The 19,471-nt window shown below is 43.2% G+C and overlaps 1 protein-coding gene across 5 annotated transcripts in view; it reads right to left on the bottom strand.

The window, feature by feature from the left end:
- Nucleotides 1–19,471, bottom strand: part of GRIK4 (glutamate ionotropic receptor kainate type subunit 4) — a 616,708-nt gene that overhangs the window by 24,407 nt on the left and 572,830 nt on the right. For all 5 annotated transcript variants that reach the window (XM_073656653.1, XM_073656651.1, XM_073656650.1 and 2 more), the window contains 5 exons: nt 14,893–15,002; nt 5,808–5,981; nt 4,871–5,036; nt 444–669; nt 89–217 (listed from right to left, as the gene is read on the bottom strand). In XM_073656653.1, the coding sequence (XP_073512754.1) occupies nt 89–217; nt 444–669; nt 4,871–5,036; nt 5,808–5,981; nt 14,893–15,002 (805 nt within the window). The remainder of the gene's footprint in view (nt 1–88; nt 218–443; nt 670–4,870; nt 5,037–5,807; nt 5,982–14,892; nt 15,003–19,471) is intronic.

Genomic DNA, 19,471 nt, shown 5'->3' with positions numbered 1-19,471 from the left:
GAGCAGGCTCAACCACTGAGCCCGCTCCATACACCCTGTGAGTGCAGAAAATATATTTGCAGAATCCTTTTCAGAAGAGCACAGTTACCTTTTGCTCGGTGGTCTTCTTCTTTTGGACATATACCTCCATCCCACCACTTTCTTTTAAGATCTTCTAAACAGTTGTTTTCTTGAAGCTGTAATATTGCCAAATCAATCTCATCTCGGAAAACTGAGCCTTGAGGGCAAAGAAAGAATAATCAAATTTAACTCACTACTTACAGTAGTTTTTAAAGTTATTTGTGCGTTCATGTGCCAAACTCCATTCCAGCATCACTTAGACATAATGAGGCATCCCCAGAGCTGTAGAAACACCTCTCTAAATCAGAATCTTTATTAATATGAATTTATTACAATTGACAATGAAAGTGATAATCCTAATGTAAAAGCATCGTCTTACATACCTACGGGCATTCCAATACCATAGCCCTTTGTGTCCAACAGACCTCCGACCTGAGTAAGATTGCAGTTCCGTTGGCGGTAGTACTCGTTCATGGTGGACTCCAGTAGGAAAGCATAATTGGAGTTCAACACTCTGGCTATACCTTCCTCTGTGCTCTTGACAAACACACTTGGTTGTTTTGAGTGCATGTAATTCCACATCCTCTGATAGGTCTGGTAACGGGAGTTCTATAGGGAAAAATAAAGATTCACATAACTATTTCCTCCTATTAGGAACACTGAAATTAAATTAAATGTCAGATCACTCAGTATGCTACATGACAAGACCAAAAAGCCAAATGAAGATGGACACTAGTGATGAGCGAGTACGTTCTGTTAACCCTTTCGGCGAGCATGCTCGGGTTCTCGCCGAGTATCTTCAGCGTGCTCGGGTGTTATGTTTCAGTCACTCCATGCTCATGATTTGCGACTGTTTGACTGCTTTAATACATGTGAGGAATGCCTAAGAAACAGATATTCCTTACATGTATTAAAACTGTCAAACAGTCGCCAATCATGAGCACGGAGTGACTGAAACATAACACCCAAGCACACTGAAAATACTTGGGAAACACCCGAGCATGATCGTAAATCTCGAGTAAGGAGCATGCTCGCTCATCACTAATGGACACACAAAGTGAGTAGACATTCTGCTATGTATCCACAGAGACTGTAGGAATGCTTCTATAGATGAATGCTTCCATAATGTAACATGCCATGGAACATATCTTTTTTTTCTTTAAGGGTACATTCAACAGAACTTCCCCCACATTGCCTTAAGTGCATCACACTTGGCCAAATTGCAAAATACATGATTAGTAACTGGCCCCGCTGGATACTTTGTATGCTATATCTAGACTGATATTACTCTCTCTATATGTGAGGTTTATAGCAGGAGACTCTAATTCTGCATATGTGTGTTATATACCTGCAGCAAGTATTGACAAGAATGGAGTGATCACATGCTACATTGTGGATAAGAATAAGCGTTTGTTGAAAATAACAAGTTGTTTTCTATGTGTATTTGCAGCTATATGTGCATCACACTCAGACAGACAGATTTGTCTTACGCTGATGAGTAGCAAGCACCCTGAAACAGCTTATCTGAAGAGGAGTTTTTGCTTGGCAATTTTCCTTGAGCATGTTGCAAGTGTCAATTATTGACTTATAGAGTAACTATCTTTCCTAGGTGATTGGGAGACTTGCAAATTTATTTTGCGCTGTAAGATTTGCAAACTTGGCTCCATACAACACACATGGAGGGCACTGAGAATATAGTGATAGGTCCTTCACTGTGGAGCACCTACTTTTCCTCCACAGTTAAGTGTAATGGAAAGGCCAGCAATATTACACTCCCGCTTTCACCCTTTACAGTGGCATAGTTGGTCTTGACTTGTCCTCCTGGTCCACTTCACCTCCCCTGTTGTGCACACCCACTATCTTAATAGTCCGTCTCCCCTCAGTGTCCATTCTCTCCCTGGGGGTTCCAGAGGTGATGTATCCCACCCTCACTGCCTGTGTTATCAATATTGCTGTGTTCTTTTATTTACAGCTAAAAGTGTTGTGCACTACTCAAACAACCCCGTCTCAATTGCTATACAGTATTTCCCCCTTGTAAAATAACAGCCTATACTCACCGCTGGCGCCATTCCAGTGACATTGGCGCCTGGTCTCCCAGGGCATTTGTGACATTTTATACCATTTGGAGGAGTTCAGATGGAAGCAGCAGCCCTCACTCCTTCCGGGTGTCATTCGAAGGAAGTTAAAGTGACCTGGTTGCTGATTGGCTGCAGGGCTCATGGAGGATAACAATGTGGCGCCCCTGAGGGTTCGGTCGCCACAGAGGTACTGCACCTCACCCAGAGGTGTGGTGTCTCCCTTTCTCTCAGGTAAGGAGGGAGTGCTGCACGGAACCCCAACACCTACATCCAACACTACACTACCCCAGGCCAGCAGGAGGGGCAAGACGCAATGTAGTTTTCTGCTGAGCCCTGACCCTGGCTGGGGTGGGGGGAACCCAAAGTCAGGGGGAACCAGTAGTGGGTGTGGGTGGAGGAAGTAGTTTAGGGGAGCACTCATACAGTAGATATATAAAAGGTAGACATCTTAAAGGTAGTTGGTTGTTGAGTAGGGACAGTTCAGAGGAACAGTCTGGGAGCAGAGTCTCTGTAGGAGCTCTGCTCCACTACAAGGGCCCAGGACTGAGGCCCAGGAGGGGAGCAGGGAGTAAGCTCCGTTCTACAGAAGGGATCCTAGGGGAGTACGGCGAGTGCAGGCGGCATCCGTACACCCCGAACCTGCCAAGTGTCAGGAGGATCTAGGCCGCAAGAAGGGGACCGGCCCCTGGCCCAGTCGTGCAGCTTCAAGCCTCGGCTGGAAAAACCGGAGACTTCTGACTTCTATAGCCGGGAGCCAAACTCCCACTTCAATCCAAGTAAGGTCAAGCAGGTCTGCGTAACTCCGACGGACAGGGGGTACCTCGCAGCACCCGAACAGGATTCACAGTGGGAAGCGCAGGGGATGGAGGGCGTAAGACCCAGCGTGAAGTCGGTCTAGAGAGGCACATAAGAAAGTGGGGTTCTGCCAGGTACACCCGTGCTGCCTGAGGAAGGACTGAACCCCTGCCCGGTGAACGCAGTGCGACGCGGGAGGCTTGCACCAGTACAGTGCACCTGTGGACTGTCTAAGAACTGTGAGTAAATCTTGGATGACTGCACTGAGCTGCCTCCGCTCCTTTATTTCGCCAGTGCCATTTCCCTCCCTGCACTACAACGCCCAGCGCGCCCCTCAATTCTTCTTCACTGCCCTGAGGCCTGCTCCATCTGTGGGGAGCCGTTCCATCTCAAGCTGCCCTATCATCTGCCTCAGAGGACTTTCGCAGCGCTGGTGATCCTCACCAGACACCACAGGTGGCGTCACGAAAAATCCCAAAAACCCCATATAAAAATATTCCCCTTTTTGAGTGACCGCTCTGGGCCACGGACCGGGCCAGCCACCGTGATATCCCCCGTCAACCGGTGGCCCAGCTGACGAGTACCCCACGGCCCTGGGGGCGAGTCAACAACATCATGCAAGCCTCAGGAGACACAGCGCCGACGTCACTGGAATGGCGCTGAGAATGGAGATGAGTATAGACTGTTGTTATTTTACATGGGGGAATATAGCAATTGAGAAGGGGTGTTTGAGTAGTTGACAACCCCTTTAAGTAACCGCAGCAATTCGGTGCTCAGATTTGGATGACTTGCTTTGGTGGTAGCACTGCACTCAGTGCCTTATCTTTTATTATACAGTATGTTCCATTTAATGCACTAATGAAGTGCCTCTGTTATAAAACCAAGCGCTATCATTAAAGTTCATCCTCCAACTGCTGTTGTGTGATCCTTTTGCTATACGCAGGAATTGAAAGAAAAGTTAGATTGGTTGGGGGTCTTCAAAGTCTGAAGGCAAATTCAATAAATTGATAAAAGCAAATTTGCAAAAACTTTATAAAGACTAAGTCAGCAAATCTGTGTCAGAGGTGTAAGAAACGTGATCGTATAAAAGGCTCCCATTCACTTTAGGCGGCTACCATAAACACATTCAATTTTTTGCATATCAGTGCTATCCTTGGTTTTCATGGATAGCACTAGTGTTGAGCGAGTATGTTCTATTAACCCTTTCGCCGAGTATGCTCGAGCCGAGCTCCGAGTATTTACAGCTGCTCGGTGATGTGTTTGAATCGCTCCCGTGTGCAGGATTTGCAACGGGAACATACTCGCTTAACCCTAGATAGCACTCATACATGTGATAGTCTATGGGGCCATTCACATGTCCATTATTTTTCATGGACCAAGCCGTCGGCGGAAAATTGTGGACACATGTCCAATTTTGATACGAAGTTTGGATTAAAATCGACAATGCAAGTCTATGGGTCCATGAAAAAATCGGACTGCAGGCGGGTGACATCTGTGTGCTGTCCAATTTTCACGGACTGTTAGAAAGGAGAAGATGGAAAAACTTTTTTTTTTCTCCATATACCAGAAAAACTGATGACACTCAGACCACACTCGGATCAAACTTGGATCAGAGTCTGATCAACATAATCAGTGCATTCTTCTCGTATGCGGGAAATACCGATGTCTGAATTAGGCCTTATACTGATGATAGGTTATCAATATTACAGTAATAGAAAACCCTTTTAAGTGTTGATTCTAGTTTGACCTTTGATATTAAAGATGGCTTTAACAGGTAAAAGCAAGAAACTTGTCAACCGGATATTTGGGTAAAGTTCTGAGTCTAAGGTATATTTCATGACTGACAACTGTTTATGTGCTTAACATGAATAGAGGAGTAATTCCCAAATCTACTATATGGCAAATGAGTAAAAGAAATAAATAAAATAAAGAATTACTTGAAAGAAGGTCATGCTGGAGCCCCCGTGTATTGTACCATATTCAATGGTGGTCTGGTCGGCCAGGTCATCCACTGACTCGATGGGCACATCCATTCTTTGCACAGTGAGAAAGGCAGCGAGATTAGCTGTATATGAGGATATAATTATTAGGGTGAATGCCCACCTAGAAGAGCAAAATAAAAGCAAATGGAACCTTGGTTATGGTGGTTACATTGTGTCTTTTAGGTGGTAAAATAGATCAATGATAAATAAAATTGATGCCTAGTATAAATGCGCTGCTCATCTATCGGCGCATTACATACAGTAAGGGCTCATTCACAACACTGCATATTTGTGGACTCTGTAAATTGGCGCACAAGCAATGTTTTGGATGAAAAATGGAGTACAAGAAATTGCATATTTTTATTTGACGTTTTCTTAATACACACCCTTAGTTTGGGGATTACTTCATATTATTTATCAAAATATGGAGATCTATAAGATTGGAGGAGGCCGGACTCCTTGCAGCCTCACTGATCCGGTGGAGGCTGGATGTAAACATTGAATGGAGCCGGACAGCACAGCTCCGTCCAATGTCCGTCTGCAGAGCATCTCCTAGTCTCATGAGTAGGAACCGATCCTCCGTTCTCAGCAGCAGCTGCTCCTAAGGGTAGGTCATCCACATTTTATGCCCGGACAACCTCTTTAATGAAAACCTAAAATGCGTGGACATTTTTTCTTCTTTAGGTTGTCTAAAGAATCTGAAGCTGTAATGTATGGGATCATTTTAAAGAAGGATGTATTTTTCTGTAGTCTTCTGCAATATTAATCTCCATGAAGGATCACATATCCACACTGTAAATTAGATAAACCTTCACAGAGCAATAAAATAAATGTGATTCATACGACACTGGCATCTGTAATTTACATCCATGGGAAAGATATCGTCTCTTACCAAACCCCGCTGACACATCGTGTAGACAGAGCTCTGGGTGCTATGGTCGATCCTTGTTGCATAAATCCTCCAACTGGAAACCACAGACTGTTCCCAAGAGAATACTGATTTATTAGGAGATTGCACCGTCCCTGCACACATGGATGAGGACTGTACCATTCATATGGAGTCAGGCTAAATAAAGAGAATACAACACAACATGTCAGAGAGAGAAATGGGAAAATATAAAGTAAACACCTTGACGACCTTACACTGCGCCTAGCTATATGTTGATGACAAGACTCGGAGCCAGCATGGTTCTGAACAAATCATCTTCATTTACTAACTTCCAATATGGAGGCACAATTATGTAATATTGGAAGCACAGCTAATCTCAACTTTCTACAGTTTATCTTCCCTATGTGTCTGCACTTGAGCTTGTGTCCCCAGGAATTCAATGTTAAATTTCATCTGCTCTGAGAGCTTTACTCACTCCCACGTTTCACATGAGGCTCAATCTCACTCACATACAACTTTCAGGCTACTCCACTCGACTCAGACTCTGATACTTCAGGTTCAGGCCCTCTCCACTCTTGGTGCCTTCCGTACTCACACCTGGATGGTTCCTTCATGATACCCTCACTGTCACAGGTGTATCAGGTGCGACAGTCAGTCGCTTTGAATCTGGCTGTAGAAGGTCACTGCGCTTGGAATTGCAGACACCTTCTTGATCCTCTCATCTCTGTAGTGTAGTGATATCCGTCTTCCTTTAGGACCCAGTAGCAACCTCCACCTTCTGCTGCTAATTGACACACCCTTGCTTGGTAGTTAAAAACTCTCAGCGTCTCCAGAAAGTCTCCGGTGATAGTTCTATGTTTCTCGGTCCATGCCTGGAGTACTAGTAGTTGACTAGTTTCTTCTTGGAGTTCACTTGGAGGACAGTTGGGGTTATCTCTCTGGTGTCTTCTCAAGCTAAGTGTATCCCCTTTGTTTGCTTACCTTGTTGTCTTTAGTTACAGTGGGGCCTCACTAGTGTTCACCCCGTCCCCTCCATACCTATGGCCAAGCTCTAGGGACATTCAGGGATTAGGTTTCCTACTCGGCGATAGGTGTGGAACCTATATAGGGACGATAGGGTAGTCAGGGTGATATTAGATCTGCCTAGGGGTCTACACTCCTCCTTTCTCTAGTTGTTGGGCTCCCTTCCCCCACTTCCCGTCGTTGTACACTTGTTCCTTCTCTCACCTTGCGTGACACTCACTCATTATCCACACTCACTTCCTTTTAGTGGTAGCCCCAGAGACTTCCAAATTCTGCACCTGTCTCTAGCCTGCTCTTGGCTTGCTTGGTGACCTGACATTCTCCTCCAGTGCTTGTCGTTTTAGCCTTCACGACTACTTAGGTAGCTTCTATGAAACAGCGCCTATTTGAGTGCAACAATTTCTCAGAACCCCTATGGATAACTGCTCCTGCCCTGTGACACTGCACAATTTTTTCAGGAGACCAAAATAATGTCCCCATGCTGTCTGTCTAACAGCAAACTAGTCTAACCTGATTCTCCCATCTAACTCTGGTATTTTTATCAGACAGCACTTTTGCTCCACCGGCCTCATCCTTACCACACATCTTTCCAGTCGGTAGCAGTTTACCCTTAACATTTCCCAACACCAGAGTGATAGTTGGCACATGTTGCATTTCTAATAAGCTTGATATGCAATGTAATGTAGACAATTAAACTGGACAACAATCAAGTTTCATCGGCAACATGCCGAAACCGTGTAAAAAAGATATATAACTGGTTCACAGGAGGAATGGTTCTGGCCCCAAACCGGACAACAATAACTTGTAAAAAGTTGACTAGAATCTCTCCACCTTTGTACATGTATTTCAGCCGTATTTAATAATATTTCAACATGCGTGTATTCATAATACATTTTGTGTATGTAGTGTCACTTTTGTACAAGGAAGTATGATTCTCCTACTTTTCCTAATTGGCATGACAGGTCAAGATGCCTCATCTTCTACACCAGTGATTCTTAAATCCAGTCCTCATGGCCCCAAGCAGAATATGATTTCAGGGTTTCCTTAGTAATGTACGGGTGATGGAATTATTAACAAGGCATCAGAAATTGCCACAGGTTCTCTCTATAGGATTTCCTCAAATCATTATCTGTTGAGTGATACCTTATTGACTGGAGTTGTAAAACACGGCTCTAGACAACCGATTAAAGGAGAAGCCTCCAGAACTAATAAGCACACCAATAAATACAAGAGGATAAATGATTAATTCATTAGTATAAATTTAATTATATAAAAAAATCTCCTCAACTCTCCAAACATTAAATGCATTGCTGGAAAAATTGTGCATATAAAAAAATAATGTACATACAAATAATGAAAAAACAAAAATAATAGCAACAATTAAATATTTTTTCTATATGCACAATTTTTCCAACAATGCATTTAATGTTGGGAGAGTTGAGGGGATTTTTTTATATAATAAAATACATACTAATTAATTAATCATTTATTCTCTTGTATTTATTGGTGGGCTTATTATGGTTTGTTTGTATTCATCTTTTTGCTAATAAAAACACCAAAATAATTCAATATTTTAGATAATTTGGAGTATTCAAATTTCCTTAGGTGTGACACCCTATTTTTTCTGTTTTTCTTTACTGCTGATCTACTGATTACTGTGGATCCAGCTTCTGAAAAACATACTGTAGTTACAGCAGAAGTTGCTACTGGACACAAATATACCCTATAAAGGGCTGTACAGTGGAAATGAACAGCATACGAAAAGAATACAATAAAAGAAATTCTTGATCTTCTAGTTATTTGTCCATTCTACCTCCCAAAAATTAGTTTAAGGCTCGTTTCACATTTATCTTGTGAGCTATGCTGAGCACTTACATCAGGGTTTCTGTATAAATCCCCATAGAAACCTGATTCAGACCAAACGCCCTACAGAGCAATTCACTGTAATGAGACAGATGGAGTCACTATGGCCCATTCCTGGCCTTTGCTCCAGCGGTGTCTCATCTTTTTAGCACCAAACAGTGTGGTTGACCACATTTTAGTACGCACCTAAAAAGATGGAACACCACTGAAACAGAGTCCAGGAATGGTCCATAGTGACGCCATCTGTCTCATTATAGTGCATGGTTCCATCAGAGGTTTTGTCTGAGTCATGTTTTTTGAGGATTTATGCAGAAACCTTGAGATAAGTGCTCAGCATAGAGCAAAGGATAAATGTGAATCTAGACTTAAAGGGGTTGTGCCACCATAAAGAATACATTTAGCTAAGCAGAAAACGTGGAAATAAATGGTTGTGTAATTTACAGTTATTAAAAATGATGCTGCGTTCAAAAAATAACAAGCTGCCAGACCTATGTGAGTGCAGGGAGCATACGTTGTGCACACTGGGGGTGGGGAGTTGGGGGGAACTCTTATGATGACAGGAACTGCGCATGCTAGGCCAGTTGATCGGCCGCTGGGAACATGGAATGGAATAACTCCAGGGAGCATACTTCGATAAAAGCTTGTTATTTTTTGAAAGGAGCATAATTTTTAATAACCGTAAAATACAAAACCATTTATTTCCAAGTTTTCTGCTTAGTTAAAGGGGTTGCGCCACCATAAAGAATACATTTAAGTGTAAATCGTATTGTTATGTACCCCAATATATTACCAATATAAGCTTCAAATCAACTCAGGAAAAACAATCCTCATATGTCAATGGAAAAATAGGTGATTTCCACATTACCGGAAGCACAAAGGCTCTGGAAAAACTACTTGATGCCCAAAAACCAATCCAGCAGAATTTGAGCTTCCAAATCCAAATGCTCCCCCCCATTCCCTTCCTGCTGAGCTCCACAGAGTGCCTAAACCACAGTTAGGATCCATATGTATGGCACTACTGTAGCAAAAACAACCCACTTAAAGCACCACTCTAGTGTTACCCTCCGGCTTCTTCACGTTTTTTCGGTGCCACTCCGGTCCCACGACGCCATCTTCTGGCTGGAAGTCAGAAGCTACACTACAAGCTCTCAGTGCAAGTCTATGAGAGCCAGAACGAGGCCAGAACAAGGATCTCATAGACTTGTATTGAAAGGTGAAACACTGGAGCAGCCGGCAGGTAACAAACTGCTGCAGACTGATGGGAGCGGCGGTGATAACAAATGAAGGGGGCGGCAGGTGAGTATGAGACTGGGCAGGGGACTTAGATATAAGCACCACACCAGCGGTGCAATAAAAAAAAAACGCTGGAGTAGTGCTTTAAGAATTTACAGGGTGGTGTCTCCTGAAAAACACACTGGGCACTTTGTGTGGGCACTAAACTAGAATATTCACAATTTTCACTCGGCAATATCCAATCCATGCTTTTTTCTGGAAAACAATAAATACAACTAAAATTGTCGCTGTATCCATAGAATAATTCATTTAGGCTTTAATTTCCAAAATGGGGTCACTTTTGGGATAAAAATCACACCAATAGATGAATTTCTTGATAAGATTAGTCTCCAAAATGACATCACTTGTGAGGGATTTCTGGCAGAGAGCCTGATTCCAGCGATGTGTCACTTACTGGGCTGCCTACAGTAGTTTTGATAGAATCCCTGTTTTCTCTGCTGTAGATGTAGCAGTGTTGTGTATAACTCTGCCCACTGATTGGCAGCTTTCTGTGTACACTGTACATTGTTAACAAGCTGCCAATCAGTGGTGGGGGCGGAGTTACACAGATTAGCTGGACTGTCTAGCACGCAACACCTAGTCCTGCAGTGATAATCTCCTGCTGATAAAACACTGATTTTATTGAAACTACAGCAAGCTACTGAGCAAGTGACACATCCCTGGAATCAGGCTTCCTGCCACTACATTATTCTGCTCTCAGATTAAATGACAAAAAACTGCTGACAGATCCCCTTTAACTATATTCTTTGGTGTGACTATCTGCTGTAATGGGCATGAAAATGAAATGTTTGAAAATTGCAAATGTTCCTACATTTTCACAAAATTTCAGATGATTTCATGAATAATTACAAATTTTATTGACCTGAATTTAACAGTAACATAAAGTACAATGTATCACAAAATAAATCTCAGAATCACTGGGATATGTAGATGTATTCCAGAGGTTTTACCTTATAAAGTAGCACAGGTCAGATGTAAAAAATGGGGCTTGATAATTAAGGCCAAAAGTGACTTAAGGGGGTTAAATCTCTGTATGTATAGGTACTTTCAAACTGACATTTTTCTCTTGAGATATAGTTAATATATTCCTTTGTTAACTCAATTTTATATTTACATTTCAACCACGCTATGAGAGTGTTATTGTGTAATTGCATGTTTAGACGCATATATCGCTGTCAAGGTCTTTTAGGTCATAAAATCAGAAGCTATTGGTATTGTTTACTTGTCTTAAATATAATGTCTCACGTCCTTACAGATAATTGTGCAGCCGTACAATGCTTAATTAGTGTGCTGCCAGGGAATGCAAGCATGGTTAATTAACATTATGATTTTAGTGAAGCATAGTGACTTTCCACCAATTATGCATCCCAAGGTGACTGCAGCTCATCAGCCGACACGCTCCGCACACTGCAAATCACTGACTGCAATAGGAAAGGAAACACCAGACATGGCAAAGGTGCCTTATTATGCTTGGTTTACACCCGAGCACTGCTTATACATTGTGATGGAGGAGCGGTCACCGGGTGTACGAAAACATAACCCTGTGCTAAGCCAGCAAAATAACTGAACATCACATGTCTGCATGAGGAATTAAATACTTTGCCAATTACTTAATGTTATAAATTGTTTGGAAAATAGGAATATTTAATACCTGTATAATCAGAGTCAGATACAACGGAAAATGAATACTTTTGAATGAAGCCATTGATTTTACCATAGTGCACTGGAAAAGGGGAAAACAATTCCAAGTGTGATGAAATTGAAAAAAAATGTGCAATTCCACAATAGTTTTTTTATTATTTTATTTACCATGATCCCTATATGGTAAAACTAACCTGGCAATGTGATTCCCCAGGTCAGCACGAGTAAGCAGATATCAAACGTGTATAGTTTTTTTTTTCATTTTAGTGGTGAAAACCATTTCCAAAATGTGTATGAAAAAAGTTTTTGCATTTGTTGCCATTTTCTGGGGCCCATAGCGTTTTCATTTTTCGGGATCTGGGGCTTATTTTTTGCACCCCAAGCTGACAATTTTATTGATACCATTTTGGGATAGATATGATGTTTTGATTGCCTCTTATTTTAGTTTACTGCAATCTTGCAGCGGCCAAAAAAACATAATTCTGGCATTTCGATCCCTTTTCTCCTTACGCAGATTCACAATGGCAGGCACGGGGCTCTTCTGCAGACCCCCAGCTGTCATGACAACCCATCAGCACCCCCCCATCACGTGACAGGGGAGCCGATGGATAGTGACACGCTTTCAGATGGCGCGTGTTAAATCCCACTGTCAGAGATTGACAGCGGGATTTATTTGGTTAATAGCCGTGGGTGGAGCTCCAATCCACTCACGGCTGTTAAAGGCACATGAGAGCTGATTAAATCAGCTGTCATGTGTGGAGTAAGATGCAGGCTCAATGCCGGAGCCAGCATCAAAGTCGTGGACACGGCATATAATGTAAATATACATCATATGTTGTGAAGGGGTTAATATATCTGTGCAGTGGTCGGTACTCCTCTTTTTTTTTATACAGAGCTATAAAGCCCTGGCATCAGCATAGATTAAAAATATAACATTCTGGCTGCCTGTTGTCACCACTAGAGGGAGCTGAGGTGCCTACCGAATACTGTCTTCTCATTGAGCTTACTGTAAAATCTGTATGCTATACTATATTGAAGGTGCAGGGTCCCTGGCTGTCTTTCCTCAGTACAGACACCTCACTTTCAGGTTTCCATTGTTCCCCTGAGTTTTCTGATCAGTGGGCCCAGGAGGGTCCATGGCCACCTCTTTCATACTAGTCTACAGATTGGAAAGAGACTCAGGAAATCTAGGGCAACCTGGAGAGTGGGTGTGAAAGCTCAGATCAGCCCAGGTGATGTGTGTGGGAAGCAGCAAGGTTGCCTGCTAAGTAAAGGACCTTAATACTAAGGGGGCTAGAGAAGCAGGAGGGCCAGGAAGCTACAACCCAATAGATATACAGTGCCTACAAGTAGTATTCAACCCCCTGCAGATTTAGCTGGTTTGATAAGATGCAAATAAGTTAGAGCCTTCAAACTGCAAACGAGAGTAGGTTTTATGAACAGAAGCATAAATCTTACAAATCAAAAAGTTATGTTGCTCAGTTGAATTTTATTAAATTTTAAACATAAAAGTGTGGGTCAATTATTATACAACCCCTATGTTTAATATTTTGTGGAATAACCCTTGTTTGCAATTACAGCTAATAATCGTCTTTTATAAGACCTGATCAGGCCGGTACAGGTCCGTGGAGTTATCTTGGCCCACTCCTCCATGCAGATCTTCTCCAAGTTATCTAGGTTCTTTGGGTGTCTCATGTGGACTTTATTCTTGAGCTCCTTCCACAAGTTTTCAATTGGGTTAAGGTCAGGAGACTGACTAGGCCACTCCAACACCTTGACTTTTTCCCTATTGAACCAGGCCTTGGTTTTCTTGGCTGTGTGCTTTGGGTCGTTGTCTTGTTGGAAGATGAAATTACGACCCATCTTAAGATCCTTGATGGAGGAGCGGAGCTTCTTGGCCAAAATCTCCAGGTAGGCCGTGCTATCCATCTTCCCATGGATGCGGACCAGATGGCCAGGCCCCTTGGCAGAGAAACAGCCCCACAGCATGATGCTGCCACCACCATGCTTGACTGTAGGGATGGTATTCTTGGGGTTGTATGCAGTGCCATCCAGTCTCCAACCGTCACGTGTGTGGTTGGCACCAAAGATCTCGATCTTGGTCTCATCAGACCATAGAACCTTGAACCAGTCTGTCTCAGAGTCCTCCAAGTGATCATGAGCAAACTGTAGACGAGCCTTGACATGACACTTTGAAAGTAAAGGTACCTTACGGGCTCGTCTGGAACGGAGACCATTGCGGTGGAGTACGTTACTTATGGTATTGACTGAAACCAATGTCCCCACTGCCATGAGATCTTCCCGGAGCTCCTTCCTTGTTGTCCTTGGGTTAGCCTTGACTCTTCGGACAAGCCTGGCCTCGGCACGGGAGGACACTTTCAAAGGCTGTCCTGGCCGTGGAAGGCTAACAGTAGTTCCATAAGCCTTCCACTTACGGATGATGCTCCCAACAGTGGAGACAGGTAGGCCCAACTCCTTGGAAAGGGTTTTGTACCCCTTGCCAGCCTTGTGACCCTCCACGATCTTGTCTCTGATGGCCTTGGAATGCTCCTTTGTCTTTCCCATGTTGACCATGTCTGAGTGCTGTTCACAAGTTTGGGGAGGGTCTTAAATAGTCAGAAAAGGCTGGCAAAAGAGATCTTTAATCCACACATGTGAAGCTCATTATTCTTGGTGCCTGAACTACTTCTTAATACTTTAGGGGGACCAAACAGAATTCTTGTGGTTTGAGGGGTTGAATAATAAATGACACTCTGAATTAACTTTTACGTTTAAAAAAAAAAAAAAAAAAAATTTGCTGCAGTGCATTTCCCACTTCCAGGCTGATCTACAGTACAAATGTCACAGTGCCAAGTTAATTCCGCATGTGTCAACCAGCTAAATCTGCAGGGGGTTGAATACTACTTGTAGGCACTGTATAGAGGGAGACTTCCAGCAGCTGCAGTCGACACCATCTTTCTTTGTTACTAGCAGACAGAGTTGTCAGGAGGATCTGGCTCTGCCGGACACCCCTGACTTCTAACTATAAGATGTAGGCACTTTTTAAGTAAGATTTTTTTTCTTGCTAAAAAGTGACTTATAGTACAATAAATGGGGTAAATGAGTTTACGGCTCTCAAAGGAGAAAAATAAACCTAAATGAACATGAATACTGGAAATTAGAGATGTCAGATATAATCACATAATGGCTAGTCCCTTCTTAATAATTAAGGACAATGTATTTCCGTTCTTACGTATAAATCAAAGGCAATAAATTTAGTAATCTTTACCGAGCCACAAGGAACAACACGCAGCTGACAGCCAAGTAGCCAAGAAGCATGAAGAGCCACACACCAGGTGAGAACGGATCCAGGAAAGAAAAGTAGCCAGGCTTCCTTCCCTATGAAACAAGTAAAATCAATCAGTTTAATATATATGAAAAATTGATTTCCATTTTTTAGTTTCCACTTTACATATAATTGAAGACCAGTCTAGCGCTCAAGTAGTTAAATGTATTCTTAAACTTTATTCTATAACTATATAAATCATGTCCAATAAAATAATTCCAGCTCTGTTCAAATGTTCAGTTTTTATTCTTGGCATATACTTTACTTTTCAGTCTCCCCCGCTTTTTGTCATCTCTCTTTATTGTCACCGCAGCATTATTTTAATAGAATTATGATAAACTGAGCCAATGTACTTCTAAATATAGCTATCAATAGCATCACATAAAAGGATCAGACAAAACAAGGGCTTCATCTTTTTGACAAGTTGCTCTCTTCAGATTGTGAGTTCCAGTAAGAATGACCGGTTCTTGGTGCTATGGAAAATACTATGCTTCTGCCATCTATGGGGCGCTGGTTAGAACGCATTGGGGGTAGGAGGCAGCATATCTTTAGATCAGACCCAGAGTCATCACCTGGATAAAGAAGTAATTATTAGTGATGAGCGAGCGTTCTCAGATAAGGGGTTATCTGAGCATGCTCGGGTGCTAACCGAGTATCTTCAGCGTGCTCGAAAAGTAGGTTCGAGTTGCCGCAGCTGCACATTGCGCGTCTGTTCAACAGCCGCAACACATGCAGGGATTGCATGTGACGCGCCCCCTGGGCCAGTGTTGTTTGGGGGATACCCGGCGCCGGATCAGATGGGGGTTGTAGTCTCCGAGTGGCGGTGACCCGGTCCGTGCCCAGGGTGTCAAGCTCAGTGTGTGGCAGTCCTACAGATGTTGCTGGATGTTCTTTCGTGTCGACTACGCCACCCGTTGATTTGCGGTCAATACGGCCGCTGCTGCAGCAGGGTCCGCTGAGGCTGGTGGTGTGTGTGCAGCTTCTGGTGGTATAACCCCCAACGGGAGGGGTATAGCCTCAGGGGGTCAGTTGTAGAGGGTGGTGGTTGTGGTGGTGCAGTGAGGATGGTATTAAGACTCAGAGTCGGGCTGTGCAGTTCAGGGTTTTTACTTACTGCTGTTGTTCTGGTCACTCCGGCCTTGAGTGACCGCCCGAGCCGTGCTGCGTCCACCAGGTCCTGGACTCGGCCAACCCCCAGGTAATTCTGGAGCGTGATCCTGAGCTCCCTTTCTGACGTTCCTTTTCTCTGGCCTTCCCCACCAGGGATCCACCTATGTCCGGCTCCCTCGGGTCTCTTGGTGGGTACACCTCTTCTGGGTTCCCTGACCCTATACTTGGTCTGCCTTCCTGGTGGATTTAGTGGGGGGTCGTGGCAGATCCTGCCCACAACCTCCGGTCTCTGGCTGAGGATTAGTGCCCTCCACCAGCTTGGGATCCGGTACTCTTGTGCCAACCCTTCACCCTGTTGCTTGTATTTGGGCTCTTGGGGTTCCCTCTTCTTCCCCTCTGGGTCCTTCTGACTCCTCTCTCTCTTCTTTCAGGACTGCTTGACCCTCTACAACAGACTGACTAGTAGCTGTCTGCCTGTCTGACCCTGATCTAAGATGGTTCCCACCTTATATACTCCCTCTATGTGTGAGCTCAGGTGACCAGCACCCAATGAGCTCCTAGCTTTACCCAGACTGCTCCCTCTATCTGCCCCTACACTACTGGGATGTTCCACCCCCCTCCCACTCCAGCCAGGGACAGACACTATCGTACCTGCACATAAACTGGTGGGAGTACCGTTGATCTGTCCCCCGGAAATGGGATGTATGTAGTGTATGCAGCCTACTGAGCTCAGTCCCACACTCCATCCTTACCCGGGAGTGGAATACCACACCTCTGGCTTGAGGTGTAATACCCCTGTAGCAGCCGAATCCTCAGGGTGCTACACATGTTTGTCAGGCAATCCCTGCATGTGTTGCAGCTGTCGAACAGATATATGCCTGACATGCAACTGTGGCAACTCGAACCTACTTTTTAAGCACGCCGAAGATATCCACCCCTTATCTGAGCACGCTCGCTCATCACTAGTAATTATATGATAAAATCCAAGAAAAATTAAAATAAATCCCAATGCTCCTTGATTCTCATCTACAGTACCTGTCAGAAGCCTTTACCAACAAAGCATAGCTGTGTGTTACAGGCCTTTGTTTCTTATACATTGGCTAAAAATAAGTTTTTTGAATTGTCACTAACAAATGTAGTCGAGTTGTGGCTTGGCTACTCTTTTTTCCAGTCAGCTAGCTTACTTTACAATAGCCTCTCCTTTTATCTTCTCTCGTACCTGTTTGTACACTGCGGTACATCTCCTACAGCAGAGACTGACTGCCTGAGCGCAGAGACTGCTGAGATAACAGGACAAACCAGCAAGTTCCCTCTATAGAGACACAAACAATTTGCTGTTCTTTTTAGGAAACAAATTCAGTGTGTACATGGCTTAAAGCTTTTCTTTATGATTGATCTTGTCTTCAGTATGAGGGAGGTTTACTAGTTATACTGAGCACCAGAATTCTGTCTTATAGGAGTATTCTCATCTTGTTCATCTTGGGAATATCTCTTTATGGATGTCTCTCTCATATGGACGAAAGTAAAGTGCTGCAGTATTTCAAGCACTGTTCTATCTTGACTGATTAATCATTGAATATGTTAGGAGAAGGTCAATTTTTTCCCATACACGCTAGGCAATCGGCCAGGCCTAAAATTGAGCAGAATACTCTCTATTAGATCTAATTTTCATCTCTAGGGATTTTCGCTCCAAGGAGAGTGCCAGAGATCTGGATTTCCAGAGACAAATCATTTAAATGTGGTCTGTACAGCCACACTTGAGATGTTCAGAGTAGGGAAGGTAACAAAAAAACATAATAAACTGAGGATGATGGTTTATATATTTTAGCCACAAATTTTCATTGTTGGTGCTACAAATCCTGAGCATTAGGCATGCAAAACTGGGATACAAGTTACAAGTTGCTTGCTTGGGTGTCTCCACAACTCCTACAGAATTGATTGTGGAGAGCCATGTGAAAGTGTAGGGGATCAGCCCTTACCAGACATTGAATACACTGTGGCTTTAAGAAACCATGCCCCCTTTGAGTTTTCTGCTTGTGGACTAGTTTCCCCCCCTGCTTCTTGGTCTGTGCTGGAGAGGGAGATGAACCAGGAAGCAGAGGGACCTGGTGTGTGTATCTGAGGGAGCAGAGAGGCTCCTGCATGTTCCTGATAAAGAGAGACTATAAAAAGAAACTGTAAGTCTCTAAAGATAAGAGCATGGACTTTATCAAGATTTGTTGTCAGGACTGTGTGAAGAGTAAAGAAATCCATCCATTTTTGAAGAACGTTTTCCCTGAAGGCTGATCACCTGAGGTAACACACAACACAGAGTACCAGTCATTTTACCTAAGTGAAAGTGATGCAAGGTTTGCCTGCCTGCAGAAGAAAGAAATCCAACATACAAAGGAAAGGTCTCAAGTGATGTAATACTGCTCGGTTACACCACGAACAAGCGGCGGCCGCCATCTGCGTCTGATCTGCGCAACAGTGAGTGACTCACCGGTGGTGAACTGTGCTAGGGTTTAGTGCAGTTTTCTTTAGATAGGACCGATTAGCAGAAAGCCAGATAGGGGACTAGCCTTGAGTAGTATGTGAAACTTGATGTGTACTGTTGTATTGAGCTTTCATTGCCATAGCTGGAGCATAGCTCTGTGACTCGCTTCAGCTATTTCTTTCTGTATTCATGTTATTTATATTGTCATTGTAAATACTGTTTATTCTCACTTCCCGCCATATAATCCCTTTGTACATAATAAAGCCGGAGTTTTGTTTCAGTCTTCTCGTCCACTGTGCCGTACTTGAATTCTGCCTTGCGGTGTTCTTTGAGCACTGCTACACAAGTGGGGCTACCTTTAGTTTTCCCATGTGTGCAGCCCCTGCCAGCCCCCTTGGCTTTGAGTTTGCACAGGACTGGTGGGGGGCTCAAAAGTAGGAAAAATTCCATCAAGGGTAGTAAAAATGCAAGAGGAAATACTTTTCTGGTCTTGTTCACAATTTGTTTTCAATCATAATAACAGCTTTCAAAAAAGGGATTGACGATTTCCTCGATACACATAACATTGTGGGTTACAGTTAAATTAGACAAAATGTTACAAGTATAGTAGTATATCTAGTACGGTATTAGTAATTATATAACCAGTAATATAATTAGGTTTGATCCAGGGTTCTAGGACTGATCGCCTTTTCTCGAGGTCAAGAAGATATTTTTCCCCTGTGACACAAATTGGCTGAATGTGTCCTTGGGTTTTTGCCTTCTTCTGGATCAACAGATTTAGGCATATGGATTTTAGTAATACCATTATTAGAATCACAAGAGTAATACAAAATATAAAGGTAATTAAAAACATTAAATTATATACATTTTTAATTGTAATAGTGCAGCAATAATAAAAATGGTAATAATAATACATTTGTGAGGCCAAGTCCCAGT

The sequence above is a fragment of the Phyllobates terribilis genome, unplaced genomic scaffold (genome assembly GCF_046119375.1).
Source record: "Phyllobates terribilis strain yellow unplaced genomic scaffold, ASM4611937v1 Scaffold_12__6_contigs__length_324123572, whole genome shotgun sequence".
NCBI lineage: Eukaryota > Metazoa > Chordata > Amphibia > Anura > Dendrobatidae > Phyllobates > Phyllobates terribilis.
This window is presented reverse-complemented; position numbering and strand designations above follow the sequence as displayed.